Raw genomic sequence first — 16,336 nt, 5'->3', positions numbered from 1 at the left:
GACGCTTTGCCCAGCTATTTCCGCATTTACCGGGACCGCTGGTACCCACTTTGCGTTGCGCATTTGGGTGCATTCAATCAGATGTTGGCGACATACGCAATGCACTTACTATCATGGCGCCGGGATTCTGCTGGTGTATTGAGATGTCTTATTCTCACCCACCATGCCAATGCATTGGCTGCAGTGCGCGATGACCTATTATCTGCCTCGGGCGGGCCAGAGTGTGAAGGAATGCTTTGCGCGATCGTGGCCCTGGCATGCTATGCTCACCTCCAGGGTGATCCATCCTGTTGGAAGCAGCACATGCTTGCTATTAATCGTATTCTCCAACACTTCTGCTTGACATGGGATGACCTGAGTCCGGAAATTAAAAAACTAATCCAATGGTATCTCTTCCTATGCTTAATCCATCTTCTCCGTACTCTTTAGCTGATGGCAAAAGGGTTGATTGCATTGGTTCATATGCTTTCGACATTCCCCCTACTGTGAGCCATGCACTCGAAGATAAAGTGCCTGCAATGAATGGTTCACCGACAAGTGCCCCCGCTGCGATATCTATGCGGCTGGCGGGGTTGTGTCCTGCGATGTGGGAGGCGTTCGGTGCGCTGGAGATGATGAATACGCAGATCGAACTCCTTTATACCCAACAAGGAGAGGAGTTATGGCAGCGGCCAGGGGAAGTTGATGCTATCGTACATCCCGTTACCCTGAAATTCCTCTCCTTGCCAAAATACTTAGACGCATCACCGGCATGGATATGTCTGCGCTCGGGTGCACTTTTGTATCTTGCCGAGTTTCGACGCCGATCTGGAATTAGCCCTGTTGCTACCGGACTGCATGTTCAGCAGCTATATGCGGGTCTGAAAACCTGTGGGATATTAGGACCCAGACTGCGTTTGTGGCTGCTAACAGTGGGGTTCATCGAAAAGTCTGTTATCTCTGAGGCGGATTCATTAGATCTTCTCGAAAAAACTCTTCATGAGATGAATATTGCGTCAATGACAGAATGGAAAAATTCCTTGAAAGAGATCATTTGGCTCGATGCTCTATTTAACCAGAAGCTCCTGCCGATGTCTGGGAGCCTTATGTTCTCGCCCTTCTACTTGCTTTGTGATACTTAATGAAGGACAGACAATGCCAATGCAAATACTTTATTGGGCAAGCAAATGCCTCTCTCTCTCTATACGTCAAAGCAGTAACGCCGCCCTGCCGGGCCGGCGCGGAAATGCATCCAGAAACTATCCTAGGAGAAATATTATTTTCTGTTCCATAATTATCCGCTAGCAAATTGACCAAAAAGAAGATAGAAATAACACACATAATTCCAGGTACTAAGAGAAACCTCGACCTAAGGGCCATCCCTGTATTACCGCCTAGACATATCTAATATTGAAGCCTCGAACTTACCTAAAATTAGCAACCTAAGCTCGGTCAGGAGCAGCGTGTGAGACTGACAGAATTAGTATCGCCTAAAGGGAAAGACTTAGTCTAAATAAGAAGACAATGATCATAATAATAATAAAGATATAGCTAGTATAGCCTTTATAAGCGAGGATTTTTGCCAAAAAATCGAGGCTTCCTAATCTCCACAAGTATAAGCTGGATATATCTCCTGAGATATTAAGATAATATTAAAAAATTAAAAATTTACCTCTAGGTTTAAGATTATCTATTTATCGAGCGCCCTGGTCCAGCAGAATATATCCCGCGTAGTCGGCCATTTTCGGCTGCGGGAGTCGAAATAGCTACTAAACCTCATTGAGTACTAACACTAAACCAACATCACTCTTCCAGTACACTACGTACTACTACCTTTCCGCACCAGCTTTTCGTGAAATCCTTCAAAAATCCTCAGAGATTCTCAGACTTTCACATTCACTATGGCAGCCACTAGCGCAATAACTCAAGCGCAGTTTGAAGATGCGATCACTCGCGCTGTGAATAATCGCAGCCGAAGTTATAATAGCTCTTTTGCGCTGAGTATTCGATGGGAGCGAGACAAAACGAATGCCTCTGCAGACACCGAGAAATTTCAGACGATCCTGAGTACGCTAAATCTCAAGCAAGCCGAAGTTGAGATCTTGGCCGAACAGGATCAGACTCCAGGCTGGACACTTAATGATAAAATTCGGTCTATTTTCCGATCAGCAGCAAACACGCCCGGCAAATCTATCGTATTAATTCACTATGCCGGACATGGAGAGATTAGGGGAGATCAGCTTTTTGCTGTTGATGATCTATCCCGCCAACGTATAAATCTCCAAAGATTCATCGATACTGTGGTAGCAGGTGATGTCCAGGACTTCGATATCGCAGATACAGACGCTGTGTTCTTCTTGGATTGCTGTTACTCGCATATAGCAATACGCGCGTTAAATTCTACGACTCGCGTGGTCGAAATTCTTGCTGCGAGTGATGACAGTACTCCAGAGGCCTTTGCACCACCGCGGAATACCTTAACTGGAAAGTTACGGGGCGAGATTGCTCGGCGTAAGCATTATGGTCACCGCTTTGTGATACTTTCGGACGTAATGGCGACTATTCGAGCGAATAGCCCAGTTGTCAAGCCAACACATCATATTAAGCTAGGGGTATCTGCCTGCTTTCCTTTCACTGGTGTCACACGGATTAATCCGAACACGATTGCCCCTTCGCTACGTGCAGTCTTTTCGGTTCGTATTACCGAAAATATGACCCGGGAACAGCTGGATAGATTTATTACGTGGATTAGCACCCTCCCGCCTGGGATCGATATTGAACTCGACGGGGTCTACACTACAACCTCGACTCTTCTCATATTCCAGAGCGCATATACGCTGTTCACGAATGTTGCTGGGTATCCCGGTCTGACCTTTATTTCGGATGTGACAAGCCCGAACTACCGCAAATATCTCGCCCAGGAGCAGCGGCAAGAAGGTCCTTCTACGTTAAAGGAGAATGTCCCATTCTCTATACGCTCTGAGCCATGAACCATCACGAGGAATTTTAACATATCTTACAGGAGGGGCATGATACATTCTATTTCGGAGATCGTTTTCACCTAGGAAGTGCTTACTATCTTCACAACTATATCTGTATCCTCCTATTTAGCTTAGCTGATATAGGGGTTAGTCTTAGTACTGCACTTTTCGAAATCAGTATATGGAAAACGAGGCCGATGTAGTGCGGGTTTTCCACTAAAATATAATACCACTAGTCGCTTTGGCTTTTTCGGGACCAAGAGCTGTTACTCTGCTGGGCCCCGAAATGAGTCTTCAAAACCATAGTGTTTTAATGAATCAGCGATCTGAATCCAGCGCTCAGGAAGCCCCGTTCAACGTCGACTTCTAGATAGTGATGCCTTATTATAACCCATCACTTAGCTCCCTAGCTATTATTGGGGAATTCAAAAGCCCTGCTCAATATCACCCGACGAGTAGAAGTCGAGCGACCGAGGGTTGTTTAGGGCAGTAACTCGGGCTCTCCAGAAGGAGCTTCGTGGGTAAGTTTTACATCCTCCAGGGAAACTTCGAAACCCACTGAATTGTTTGAGTTATGCCTGGAAGTACAAATGCCCCTAGGTCTTTATTTTCGATGGTAAACATCTGGTTCTTTTGCAATTCAGAGCTAGACGTGTGGATAAAATCAGGGATCTAATTCGTGAAGTGTATATCTTTGTGATATCTTATCCTACTAGATAGTCCTTGCAGGAATAGCTACTATATAGTATAGGCTATATCTAATATGTTAGAGTGGATTCTAACGATTAAATAGAACCTTAGGTATTCGAAATATCCGGGGTGTTCTGGAACGAGCGCTGTTAGAAGTTACAATCGACAATTTAGCTCGGAATTATGTTTTCTTTTCGGGGAAACTATTATAGTATAGCACTGATAGGAATATATTTAAACTCCAAGGGGATGGAGGCGCGATTTCTAATAGCGGTATCGATCGAACGGTAACCGGAAAGGCTACTAGTATTGGGCAAATAGCTATAAGATAGTCCGAGACACTGAAGATTGTTTTATTACTTTATGATGGGCTTTAAAATTCAATTTATACCTTTCCTTATCCGATGTTAACCTTCCGAATCATAGTCTTCTAATATTGGAAATATAATTACCCCTTGTGTGGATGACCAAGTGGTTTGTAGCCTAGGGGTACCAAGCATTCCGGATCCATGGATCCTTTGAGGTTAGGTGGCTTATTTATCTATAGCTTAGATCTACCTAGGTAGCACCTCAAGGTGATTTATCCTCTCGGCCTACTTGCTATTTTGCGAACATTTCTGTGCGGCTTTTCGCTATAGACACTATCTTCGGGTAAACGCAATCTAAGGTATATAGATATTAGTATACTAGTACTTATATCGTGTAAGGTATTCTATTTCAACAACGTTCCTAGACTAGAGGCTGGACAATTTCTTTCTCTGTGATATAGGTAGGGTTATGATTATTGATTTAGAGCAAGTTGATTTTCCGCCGGCTCTAGAAGATTGGAAAGAGAGTGTCAACTATAGAGGTGTAGGTTCCCTTTTATATCTTTTCAATAATGTAAGGGAAAGGGAGAAACCTCTCTTAACTAGTACTTTGCTACCTAGGGAATCAAAAACTTTGAGTAGCCCGGTTTACTGATTACTAAATGATTTCCCCCCTTAATTAAGATTATGAACATTTACTCCTACCTAAGCGGAGTGGGAATATAGGTATTAGTAGGTAGCGTTTGACTGCTGGATTTAAACTATATCCTTATTTGCCTAGTAGTACCGAGCGTATAAAATTATTTCTTTAACATGATAGCCCTTCTTCTTTCCTTCAACCTATTAGGGATAAGTGGAAATAAAAACCGCCTACTGTAGAGTTTCACGAGATGAACGTTGACTTATAGTACAATATAGGAACCGTACTGCCTATTAAAAAATGACTAATAATTTCAACTAAACCCTGGAAAAAGCCTTATAACGCCAGCTATACCTAATCTCAATGATTTTATAAACATCTATTGCTTTCTTCACATTTTGGACCCAGCCGGGAATATCCTCCACGAAACGACGGGCAATACCTTTCTTGATTCCCTTACTGATGAAGAATTCCAGGTTTTGATCTTTATAGACCTGCTCAAGATCAAGGCCATCTTCAAGTGTCTAGGTGGGGACGGAGAAATTCTTTCTGAGTATACGACGGGGGAAATCTGATTTCGAAAAGGGCAGTACTCTTTTTTTGCTAGAGATAGCTCTTCTGCAAACCTTTTTGGTTTAATAGCTAGTATCAATTTCATGAATATCGTATTTAGACCAACTGTGGATTATAGCTCTAGCTAATACTTCGTATTTTAGGTTTAGAATGATTTTCTATATATAGTATTATCTAAAGCATCAGTAGGTGTTATATAATATCAAGAAGCTAGTGTAATTTAGACAGTAGATGGAGGTTGCATGATATTAGAAACCGTCAACATAATAGGATACGGTCTCGGCTAGGAAAGCTGGAATCCAATCGAACGCGATGCTCAATTTGATGATGCCTAACTAGATGAAGGTGTGCAAGCGGGGGAATGTTGAATATCCCCTACCTCGCTGTCTAGCGCGTTACGGTGCTGGGTTCCGAGTATACCAAGGATACCATAAAAAACATGCAGGAAATCGAGTATCCCTGTAACAGTCTGACGCACATGGGGGATATGTGGGTCTTAGCGGTATTATGCAGTCTTCCATCTCGACAGAATCTTGAGAAGATTCAGTTCGAAAGAAAGGAGGGTTCTCCTTCTATATTAATCTTGATGTGGTCATTGCAATGTTCACCAAATGTATGACGATAAATGGGATCCGACTTGGTCATATTTACGCCTTATCTGTAGGGTTCGATAAGCGTGTGCGTCATGCACACGATTCGTATCCGAAGTTGACCCGAATAACATCAAGTATTATACATTCGGTTGTTCCATAACACATAAATTGGGCAACGGACGGGACTACCTGAATGACCAATCAAAAGTTCTCAAAACTAAGTAAAATTGGTAGAAGGCACATATATCTATTTGATTGTCACCATATCGCAACGGAATCTTTCAGGATATAACCAAGTTCTCTCCGGATGAATATGGCAGATAGATTGATTCAATGGAACTCTGTGCTGATTGTAGGTCAAGAAACAGGCAAGAAAAGTTTGATAATATAATGTATATAATTTTTCAGAAGCCCAATTCATATCTGAAGTAAAGGAGATCCAAAAAAATCTTTGCTCACTGTGGTCTTATTACCTTGTGCCCACTCCTTAGCCATGCGTCTCCAGGACTCACTTGCCCGGCCTGCATGATCGCTTGGCACAGTAAAATCGGCCTTAATCGCCGTCCAAGAAAACAACTCCATTGATGCCCAGCCCAGATACCCTTTTCGCAGGAAGACTCGCAAGATATCCATGACTGGAAGATAGCCACCCCGCTCCGGTTCACAAGGGAAGAGGCGGGCATTGCGCGACCAGCTCATGCGAGGCGGCTGCAAAGGGACATGCCAAGGATGGCCATCAACCAATGGCGAATCCAAACGCTCACCGTCAGCTATCTGGAGTAAAAATAGCTTATCGATTTTGATCCAGGCCTCCAGTCGTACTAGGGAGTTATTCAGCTTTCGCTTTCCACCGGGCACGGTTCCTGAGCGCCGAGTTGGGTCCGCGTAAACACGACCCGCGACATGAAATGTGTCAATACATAGACCAAAATTGGGTCGATTGACACATTGGACAACCTTCCACGCTTTCTCCCATAAATTAATGTGACTTCCCCACGCTAAGGCTTCATAGGCAAACCGAATTGGCGGCGACTGGGCACGACCCAGGTCAGCCAGCTTTTGAAGGTCTTCAACGATAACGGTAATATTGCTCGTTGTTTTGGGTGCTCCTGTCTCAATATCTGTGCCCAAGGAGTTGGATGGTACGAGAATTAAGTCTGTCTGGAGGAGGTGACAGATGTCGAACCATAGATGTGCGTGCGCAATGCGCCGGTCGTGGTCGTTACGATTGAGGAGACCTTCATAAAACTCGAAAGACTGCAGGCAAATGACACTCAACCTGAACTTGTCGCACAATTGCCGTGCTTTAAATGCCGCGATTTGAAGATTCAGTGGTGTGACTCCACCAGGATGGCGACGGGCCATATACTCAAGATCTCCGAAAAACAATTCAATGCCTCGGAAGCCGTGGGAAGCTGCTTGGGCTAGCCTTTCCTGAAGTCCATGTGCCGAGGGATGACCGAGTGACATGGTGGAAATAGCCGGATAAAGAGACATCTTGCCTTTGAGCCTGTGTCCAGTTTTCCAAGTCTAAAGCTAATCAATCTCGTGACACGTGTGTAAGTGGTGCGGGGATGTTTATATATTATTTGCGCCTCAAATGATACCCCTCGAGAAATTGGGAGCTAGATGCCAGTGTGATTGAGTGTACTTTGAGGCGCAGACACCTTTACTCATTCCAGAATATTCCGATTTGGGAAATGATGCAACACAATTCAATGTCTTCCCGGTCTATCACACTCTAGAAATAAGACTCCAGGCATTCCAACATCAGACAACAACGCCTGATCGATCACACAGTTTCCGTCTTTTGCTGTACCTCGGACATTGGGCTCGATTTTCCTCGGGGCAAAATCGTGCATTCAGTAGTGGATGCATAAAACACTGCAACGACAAATGAGGTGCCTGACAACCCGACGGAGGTCCAGAAAGCGGCGCGATACCCTGCAAGAACATCTCCGTGGTGGTGCTCCTGGACTTGAGCTTCAACAGTACCTGCAATGCCAAGCCCGATAGCGATAGAATAATTCACTACTGTGTTAACAAGGGAAGCGGACACCCCTTGATGTTTCGGTGGCACTGAATTACTTAGGATAGTTGCAGAGGCTGGAAATGATATATCCATGCCCCACGCCGTGACCACAAATGACCAGAAAGTGTTAAACCAGTATGACTGGGCCACAGGGGCCGTAGCCTGTAGCAAGCACCCAGTGAAAAATGCGCCACATGCTACTGCCATCAGCCAACCATTTGGGACAAAACGCATCAGCCAGGGTGTCGCAATAGCCGCCAAAATACCAGACATGGCACCAGGAGCAAACTGCGCCGCTGAGTCAAGTGGACTGACCCCTCGGAACTGTTGGATGAATTGGAACAAGTAGTAGAACCAGACCGCAAAACTGCTCCACCCTAGTCCTGTTGTCACCAGCACAGCAGCCACATGTCGGTTGAAGATCGTGACATCAAGTATCGGGTCTATTGTCCGACGCTCCTGGACAATGAACAGTCCAAGAATAAGAAAGCCAAGAATCAGTAGAACATATACATAAGGCGTGCTCCATCCGTCAATAGGAGCTTGATTCCAGGAGACATTCAGTAAAAGCAGTCCACAAACTCCGAGAACTGCCCCCAAAATATCAAAAGGTGCATCAATGGCCCCCTCAGCAAGCTTCGGACGGTCATGCGGCACGATCCACTGCGCTAAACTTGCAAGCATGAAACAGCCCAAGGCGTAAACACCCATTACCCAGGGCCACCAAACATACTGTGCAAAAGCAGACCCAATGGCGCCGGCGGTGCTTGTCCCCAGGGGGGCAGCAACGGCGAATGCTGAAAAGATGGCGTTTTTCTTTGGACCAGGTGGATAGGTGCGGCCCAGAATAGCGAGTGCATTAGGAAGCAGAAAAGCCGGTCCAATTCCCTGTAGTGCGCGAGCTGTGTCGAAGAAGACCGGGGAATGTGTCAATGCACTGCAGCCACCGATGATAGACCACACCCCGAACCATGTCCAACCCACCACCAAGATACGCTTGGACCCGTAGCGATCGCCCAGCTTGCCTGCGATCAAGATGAATGTTCCTACCGTCAAACTGTACCCACCAACATGCCACGTCATGCGGCTAGCTTCCGTCGGGCCTTGTCCGAAGGTTGATGCCACGATACGCAGGGGTAGAAGAATGTAACCGAATGCGCCCTGAACAAATAGCTGTGTTGAGCATAGGATGGCGATGAAGATCCATTCCCTGAACCCAGACGGCGGGGTCTGGAATTGATGATCGGGCTCTGAGGTGAGTGGCGGGGATAGTGAGGAGCTATCTGCCGTGTTTGTCTTGGATCTGTGCATGTCGCTCAATTTCCCGGTTTTTGCTGAAAAGAGGCGGGCTAGGAGGTGCTCCGAAAGGCACTTCGTTGCCCAGCTGCAGATTGTCTGTCATGGATCTTTATAGTCAACGCACTCCGGAAATTCTGGGGCGAATTCCATTCGGGCCACGTTGGGCGGACGTCGGGAGCTGGAGACTGGTATAGTTCACCACGCATGCCCGTTTGGGGCAGTCCATGTTTCTGTCTCCCGCGATCTGCAGGTGGGGGGCGGTGGGTCTGACAGGGGGACCTCTGACCAGATCCGGTATAGAAGAGAGATCAAGTGTGGAATAGATCCAAGATGATGGAAGCGCCCCAAGGTCGAGAACCAGCGGTCTGATCATTCTTCCATCATGCAAATGCGCCACTTGGACACCTGAACAGGGTCCGTTACATCGATTTGGAAGCTGGAAATCCATCTCATGGAAGCCTCAAAGGGAAACACTCGTACCGTGAACCGGCAGTTTATCGGTTGCGGCCGCCAAGCTTTGACGTCATACACCACTGAATGAAGAGCGGGCGGTCTCTCGCAATTTAACTCCGTTTAGCCTAAACATCTCGTGGCAGCTGCCCTGAAGAATTTTGAGTCAAAGCGATAATGGAAAGACATGCTCTTCAATTCTACTTGGTTACACGGGGAGAAGATTTGAATCCTTCGGGCATACTTAGCGATCGTTGATCTGAGGGTTAGAAATCTCAATTAAGGCACAATCTAACATATTCGACTGAACAAGCTCGAACCAACGGGCTCTTTCTACAATGTGCTAAGGAAGCTGTATGCAGTAATTGAAAGGTTGAAAATACATCGATAATGGTCAAAGTCATACACATAATGATTGCCGAGATTGAAACCCATTTTCTCCCCTTAGCAATACATCTTGATTTCTCGACGAAACAGGACCGCATCAGCCAGAGTTTGGAGACAAGTGACGGTGTCATCCCAGCCCAGACAACCGTCTGTAATGCTGACACCTCGTCGAAGACCGGCAGGGCCTTCAAGCGGTATGTCCTGTCGACCCTCATGCATGTTGGACTCGATCATCACTCCAACCAGACTGTTCTCACCACTAGCGATTTGTCTCCCAACTGCGTTCACCACTTCCTGCTGACGCCGGAAATCCTTCCTGGAATTCCCGTGTGAACAGTCGATCACAATGCCAGGGTGTTGTGGGCCGTGTGCAGTGGCTAGCTGCCTATGTGTCTTTTGAACAGCGGCTTGGTCATAGTTGGGGCCGCTATCACCACCGCGAAGAATAACAAAACAGTCTGTGTTACCTCGCGATTCAACTCGCCGAGCACCGTGAAGAGTCATGGCACGGAAGATATGAGGCACTCGAGCAGCACGGAGCCCGTTCAAAGCGGCTACCACGTTCCCATCTGGGCTGTTCTTAAAGCCTACTGGGAAGGGCATTGCGGATGCAAGTTCCCGGTGCGGTTGAGACTCAGTAGTACGAGCACCAATAGCACCAATAGATATCAAATCCACCAAAGAAGCCGGGGTTACCAAGTCAAGTAGCTCGCTCGCAACAGGCAATCCTAGCTCTGTTAAATCTGCGTAAAGTTGTCGGGATTGGACAAGGCCTTCATTGAGTCTAGCGGAACCATCGAGGTCCGGATCATGGGCAAGACCTTTCCATCCGATGGTTGAACGTGGTTTCTCAACATATGCGCGCATTATAATGCAGAGATATGGCTCTAGGCGATTTGCAACCTCACGAAGGTTTTTGCCGTATTCAAGAGCGGCATCTGGATCGTGAATCGAGCATGGCCCTACGATTACCAGAAGGCGGTCGTCCTTTCCGTTGATAATGGCCCTTGCATCATGTATACCTTTCTGTACAGTTTCTCGAGATTTGGATGACTGATGAAATGACTGTTAGCGATATCCGACTTGACAACGCTCAATACCACATTTTGATCTCGATTTACAGCAGAAATATTTTTATGCAGATCCACCGGACTGATCAACGGTCCTGTGTCAAATGCTGCAAGAATTGATTAAAAATCCCATCAACCATGAAAGGAAGCAAAAATTACCCCTCTCAGTAATGAACCCATTCGAGGGCTGCGCATAGAGCTGCCGCATAGCTTGTGCCCACGAGATCCGCACCTCCCATCGGGTCAGTTGAGGGACTTCAATTTTGGCAGCCATACCGAAGACACAAGAGATGATCGGTAATTCTTTCTGAGATGCATGATATACTTTTCAAGATACTTATATTCACGCTACATTCAAAATAATCTTTCCTGAAGGAGTATTCCGCTGATTCATTCTACCACAATCCGAACTATCATTTCCAGATCTAGAAATCCGTCCCAACGTGCACACCACCGTCGACCATGACATTGGCCCCCTGCACATAGGAACTCAAAGGACTGGCGAGAAATATGGCGACCTTGGCCACATCTTCTGGAGTTCCAAATCGTTTCAGCGGCACTTTCTGTCGCTGCTCATCCACCCATTTGGGATCGACCCGGCTATATGTCTCCCACGCCCCATCAAGCGCCCAAATGGGGCCCGGGGAGATTGCGTTCACCCTGATACCTCGAGGCCCCAACGAATGCGATAACTCCTGTACATATTGTAACTGCGCTGCCTTGCAGGCTCCATACGGTGCAGGCGGACTGCGGAAGAATTCACGGCCCATGAAGGATGACTGCACCAAGATAGAGGGGTGTGGAGATTTTTCCAACCATGGCATAGATGCATCAACCAAATTCACAAACCCCATTATGTCGAGGTCAAAGGATGATTGCCATGTCTCCGGAGTGGACTCAAAATGCATATTTGATGCTGTATTCAGTCAACGCTCGGATATTCCCCCGAGGCGGGTGTATAAACCTTGAACTTACCATTCGCGATTATAACATCGATGCGACCGATTCGGGTACCGCAGTCAGACACCCATTTCATAAGAGCACCTCGATTACTCACATCCACAGAGGTGCCATGGACATGGTGTGCAGTGGGCTCAAGAGATTTGTGTAGCTCATCGAAGTCGCTATCATGCACAGTACGAGCACAGTAAGAGACATGACAGCCTTCACGCGCAAAAATTTCAACCATTCCCCGCCCAAGGCCTTTGGTACCTCCGGTAATGAGGATGTGGCTGTCTGCGAGATCGGTGTTCAAGACCATGGTGTCGGAATTTTTTTAATTGTAAGGCTTATATGCTGGACAGATTCGAATATCAAGTTGAAGTCCTTTTATTTTCATTCCTATCTCATAAATAGCCAGACACATATGTTCGCAGAAACAGCCATCCTTGCGTAGACGATCGGCCATGTTCCGGTCGCCTAATTCGGCCGCCGGGCCACTTGCGATGATTGAAAATAGTCCAAACCTGCTTCAATCTACCAAACATCTTCCTGCCATTGTCCTCTCTTCTTCATTGTGCTCATAAAACGTGTGACTTGTTCCTTGTCACCATTTCCTGCTTTTGCTAAGGAGTCGCCCACAACTTCTGCAACCCCTCGCCCCATTGACCTAGACCCACAAATGTAGAAGAAGTTCCCCTCTTCCCGGAGATGCTTTACGATCATGTCAGCATGCTCAGTGATCGCGTCTTGGACATAAAGCTGTGGTGGATCTCGAGAGAAAACTACGTGGATATGGAATAGAGATTCCAGCTGTCTCTGAGCCGACTCGAGGTCATCTTTATATAGATAGTCGTTTGCAGTTCGGCAACCAAAAAACAGTGTCATGCGCCCTATCGGGCGCCCAATTGTATGTAAACGAGCTCTTTCTTGAATAAAGGCACGAAATGGAGCAATGCCACTACCAGCTGCCACCATTATGAAATCGGCAGATGCGTTGGTTGGCAATTTAAATTTTGAACGTCGCAGTTGACCAACTATTGAAGCTGGTGCATTCCGAAGTCGATCTGTAACCAGACCAGATCTCCAACTCGGAGTCTCTTGTGGTAAAGCCACTGCAATACTCAGGAGGCGAGGATGTATCACTGCTGAGGATGCTATGGAGTAGGCTCGAGGCTGCAGTGGCGGTATATTTTCCACAAGCCAAGAAAGAGGTAGGGAATGCCAATCTCCTCCAGTCGCTGCCTGGACTCGCTCCATTACTTCACCGAGCGTCCATCTTGAATCCCGAACACGATTCCATTGGTCAGTCCGAGATTCAATTTCAGAGACTCCATCACGGAGAGCTTCCTCGGTATTTGGGGTCGCCTGTACTAGAGATTGAAGCATTTGCCGGGATACCGGGCTTGTGATAGCCAGATAGCATCGAAGAAGAACGCCCAGTGAGACCGGACTAGGCGGAATGCGACTATTGCATGATTCTGATATAGGTAATATCTTCCAAACTTGATCTGGATCACAATCCAAGAGACGAACAAGCCGGTTCACTTCCTGTTGAGGATTGGATGGCCATATCAGAAGATGGTCGCCTGTATTATACTTGAGTTGGGGATGTTCCGAAATGTCGATTTGAAAATATAGACACGGCCAAGAAGATGACGGATTTAGTATTCCTTGATCTGTAACACCCAGATCGTACGGAGGAGAAGCACGATGGGACAGCTGCAGGTCCTGAGGCTTTCCCGTCCACGTTCTCTCATCCAGAGAAGCTGGAAGGAACCGCATTGCTGGCTGAAATGATGCTGCCTGCCTATTACTTATACACAGATGTTTTTTAAGGACGTTCAGAAGCTCATCTTGCCACGAAAAGAATGAGTCCTCGGTGCTGCCGTCGGCTGCATCGCCTTGACCGAGCGAGGCAATGCGCACTGCCTCTCGTGAATCAAGTTGCTGGACAACCGATTTCACAGCGCGATTGAAGTAGAGGTATGTGCTGTTGCCTAGCCCAAAGGCTGCATAACGAATGTTCGAGAGGTTTGCTGTGGTACGTGAAGATAGAATCCAGCGATGGAATGCAATAGTGTTATCTGTCGGATCTCCCTCGCCATAGGTGGACAATAGGAAGATCAAAGGTGTCTCCGTGGACACAGATGCCAACGTATGTGGGATTATGTGGCTCAAATCTAGCACTCCCACTTGAATTCCAAGATGCGATCTCAATGTTCTCCCAAGCGTTTGAGCTAGGCCCTCCGCGGTGCCTGTTTGAGAGCCCCAGAGAATAACGGCTTGGAGGTTATCCTGTTTCACGCGACGCCCAAGATGTCTGCTTTCTCTTTGCACCTTTCTTGTGCGTCCCAGAAAAGTCTCTTGTCGGCGCTCGTACAATTGTCGAGTGAGCGGGTTTGGTCGATCCCACAGCAAACCTTTGGAACCGAATCCTAGGATGGCAGCAAGGAGAACCGCCAGTGCCAGGAAGTCTCCCAGGCTGAGTCGGGGAAATCCGTATTGAACAGGAAGTAAGAAACTCATGATGGCAATATGAGCAACTACGAGGAAAGAACAGTTATACACAGTAATTTCCCATGGTAATGGGATTTTGAAAGTTCAAATTGGAGTGCAACGTGATTACCTAGGAATCCCCTCTAAAACATTTCTCGCCCCATTAGAGAAAATCAATTTTCCTGAGCACGTCGACCGATACATTCAAACAGAATTTGAAGTTGGAACTACTCCTAGAAATCAACTTTGGGAAATTATTTTACTGGAACCATTCCGAGACCGATTAGGCAATCGGGCGGCTCCGATAGCGGTGAGGGCAATATAGATATAGGATTCCACTGATCACCAGCGGATCTTTTATGCCTCAGATTGGGCTTGTATGGAATTTAATCTTATAAAAATGGGTTCTTTCAAACCACTTCACGTCTCAGCCGGTCAAGATGTTGTCGAGAGTTTTGGCGGAATACTCACAACCGAATTCCTGGACCCACCCCCAGGTCGGGGTTTTTACTTTCGACAGACATACCGAGCGTCTGTCGAAAAACCAATCGACGAGCGTGTACAAGAAGCCCTAGAAAAAGGCGGTAAACCATCTGGTCCACCACCACATTTGCATCGCTACCAGACCGAGTATTTCAAAGTCGAGGAGGGGCTGATGGGTGTCAACATTAATGGTAACATTGTAACGAAGACAGCTTCGGATCCCGAGTTTAGCATCCCGGCGAACGAGTTCCATGGGTTTTTCCGACATCCAGATAGCAAGGGTCCGATGACAGTCTTGCTGAGTGCGTCTGACTCTGGACGTGACTATAAGCTTGATCGCGTATTCTTTGAAAACTGGTATGGATATTGGCATGACGCGTCTATCTATTATGGAGGCATGAACTATATCCAGTGGTTACAAGTAAGTTTGGGACATGTTAGAAGATGGAGAAAATTTGACAGTGATTTTAACAGATCTATGATGCCGGTGACGCATATCCATATATGCCGCACTGGTTGCCGTTTCGTAGAACAATATCTTACTGTTGGGGTGTTGCTGTGGGCCGCTGGCTGGGAGGGATGTTGGGTTACCGGCCGTTCTTCCGCGAGTACACCACTGACTGGGATCTGGCGGTCGAGAAGATGAACTCTCACTTTTGGCTCCGAAGAGATAGGAACCTTGAGTAAACAGTGATTAGAAGACTGAAAACATGCAAACATGCTGAGTTTAAACTTCACATTTTACGTTTATTTCATTAGTGAGCTTTTGACAGATATGATGCCATGTCCAAAGACTTGGTACCAACATCGCAATTAAGGCCCTCGCACAAGCTGTGTGCCCTCATTCGAGACCGATCTGCCCCACAATCAACAACTTGATTTCGTATGGAGAAAGCCTAGTTCTCCAATGCTCTTCCAAATACGCAAATAGATTGCGCTTACTACAGAGATCGACCAGCGCGTTTTCGTATCGAAGCGGCGCTGTTTTGGAATGCGGATGATGAATATGCTTGACTCCGTACAGCAGTTTGCTTTGCTCGGGGATATTAATCCAAGGGTGTGGTTACGCTGACCCTTCTCATTCTGTAGCTCATATTGACTTCGCTCTGAGGTGTCCTTTTCATAGTTCGAGCTTGGTCATTGGCGTCCTGAGCATCGATACTTCGATTAGTCATCTCTTGACGGGGCTGTTCAAGTAAATCACGCATGGGCACATCAGATGAAAGAACCAGTAATAGAAAGCTTTCTGCTTTATGTCATATGCTGCATATTTTCTAATGAAATGAATGAAAAAAAAAAAAAAAAAAAAAAAAAAAGGAAGACCGGTGTTGAATTGAATTGGAAAGCAAATGGTAGACTTTCTATGGGCGGCGGAGAATTGAACAAAGGCAAGTCTGGTCTTCCATCACGCGG

At 46.6% G+C, this 16,336-nt stretch overlaps 8 protein-coding genes across 8 annotated transcripts; 3 read left to right on the top strand and 5 right to left on the bottom strand.

Moving 5' to 3' along the window:
• Positions 1-99: 99 nt before the first annotated feature.
• On the top strand, positions 100-1,121 carry N7462_003046 (uncharacterized protein; the record flags this gene model as incomplete). The annotated part of the gene is made up of 2 exons (XM_057074772.1): positions 100-358; positions 430-1,121. 2 exons carry the CDS (start codon positions 100-102, stop codon positions 1,119-1,121), a joined length of 951 nt encoding a protein of 316 aa, XP_056934277.1.
• Positions 1,122-1,880: 759 nt separating this feature from the next.
• N7462_003045 (uncharacterized protein) lies at positions 1,881-2,969 on the top strand (the record flags this gene model as incomplete). The annotated part of the gene is made up of 1 exon (XM_057074771.1): positions 1,881-2,969. One exon carries the CDS (start codon positions 1,881-1,883, stop codon positions 2,967-2,969), a length of 1,089 nt encoding a protein of 362 aa, XP_056934276.1.
• Positions 2,970-6,181: 3,212 nt separating this feature from the next.
• N7462_003044 (sugar phosphate isomerase/epimerase family protein) lies at positions 6,182-7,261 on the bottom strand (the record flags this gene model as incomplete). Its single annotated transcript, XM_057074770.1, has 1 exon — positions 6,182-7,261. One exon carries the CDS (start codon positions 7,259-7,261, stop codon positions 6,182-6,184), a length of 1,080 nt encoding a protein of 359 aa, XP_056934275.1.
• Positions 7,262-7,556: 295 nt separating this feature from the next.
• Positions 7,557-9,107, bottom strand: N7462_003043 (MFS transporter; the record flags this gene model as incomplete). Its single annotated transcript, XM_057074769.1, has 1 exon — positions 7,557-9,107. One exon carries the CDS (start codon positions 9,105-9,107, stop codon positions 7,557-7,559), a length of 1,551 nt encoding a protein of 516 aa, XP_056934274.1.
• An 882-nt stretch (positions 9,108-9,989) lies between these two features.
• Positions 9,990-11,276, bottom strand: N7462_003042 (3-deoxy-7-phosphoheptulonate synthase; the record flags this gene model as incomplete). The annotated part of the gene is made up of 3 exons (XM_057074768.1): positions 9,990-10,985; positions 11,033-11,109; positions 11,162-11,276. 3 exons carry the CDS (start codon positions 11,274-11,276, stop codon positions 9,990-9,992), a joined length of 1,188 nt encoding a protein of 395 aa, XP_056934273.1.
• Positions 11,277-11,427: 151 nt separating this feature from the next.
• Positions 11,428-12,263, bottom strand: N7462_003041 (SDR family NAD(P)-dependent oxidoreductase; the record flags this gene model as incomplete). The annotated part of the gene is made up of 2 exons (XM_057074767.1): positions 11,428-11,918; positions 11,978-12,263. The coding sequence occupies 2 exons, from the start codon at positions 12,261-12,263 to the stop codon at positions 11,428-11,430; spliced, it is 777 nt and encodes a 258-aa protein (XP_056934272.1).
• Positions 12,264-12,478: 215 nt separating this feature from the next.
• Positions 12,479-14,470, bottom strand: N7462_003040 (NADPH cytochrome P450 oxidoreductase family protein; the record flags this gene model as incomplete). The annotated part of the gene is made up of 1 exon (XM_057074766.1): positions 12,479-14,470. One exon carries the CDS (start codon positions 14,468-14,470, stop codon positions 12,479-12,481), a length of 1,992 nt encoding a protein of 663 aa, XP_056934271.1.
• Positions 14,471-14,840: 370 nt separating this feature from the next.
• Positions 14,841-15,610, top strand: N7462_003039 (uncharacterized protein; the record flags this gene model as incomplete). The annotated part of the gene is made up of 2 exons (XM_057074765.1): positions 14,841-15,344; positions 15,398-15,610. The coding sequence occupies 2 exons, from the start codon at positions 14,841-14,843 to the stop codon at positions 15,608-15,610; spliced, it is 717 nt and encodes a 238-aa protein (XP_056934270.1).
• Between the last annotated feature and the right edge of the window lie 726 nt (positions 15,611-16,336).

This window comes from Penicillium macrosclerotiorum (genome assembly GCF_028827735.1).
Source record: "Penicillium macrosclerotiorum strain IBT 26536 chromosome Unknown utg000003l_segment0_segment0, whole genome shotgun sequence".
NCBI classification, from domain to species: domain Eukaryota; kingdom Fungi; phylum Ascomycota; class Eurotiomycetes; order Eurotiales; family Aspergillaceae; genus Penicillium; species Penicillium macrosclerotiorum.
The sequence above is the reverse complement of the archived record's forward strand: the minus strand, read 5'-3'. Positions and strand labels throughout refer to the sequence as shown.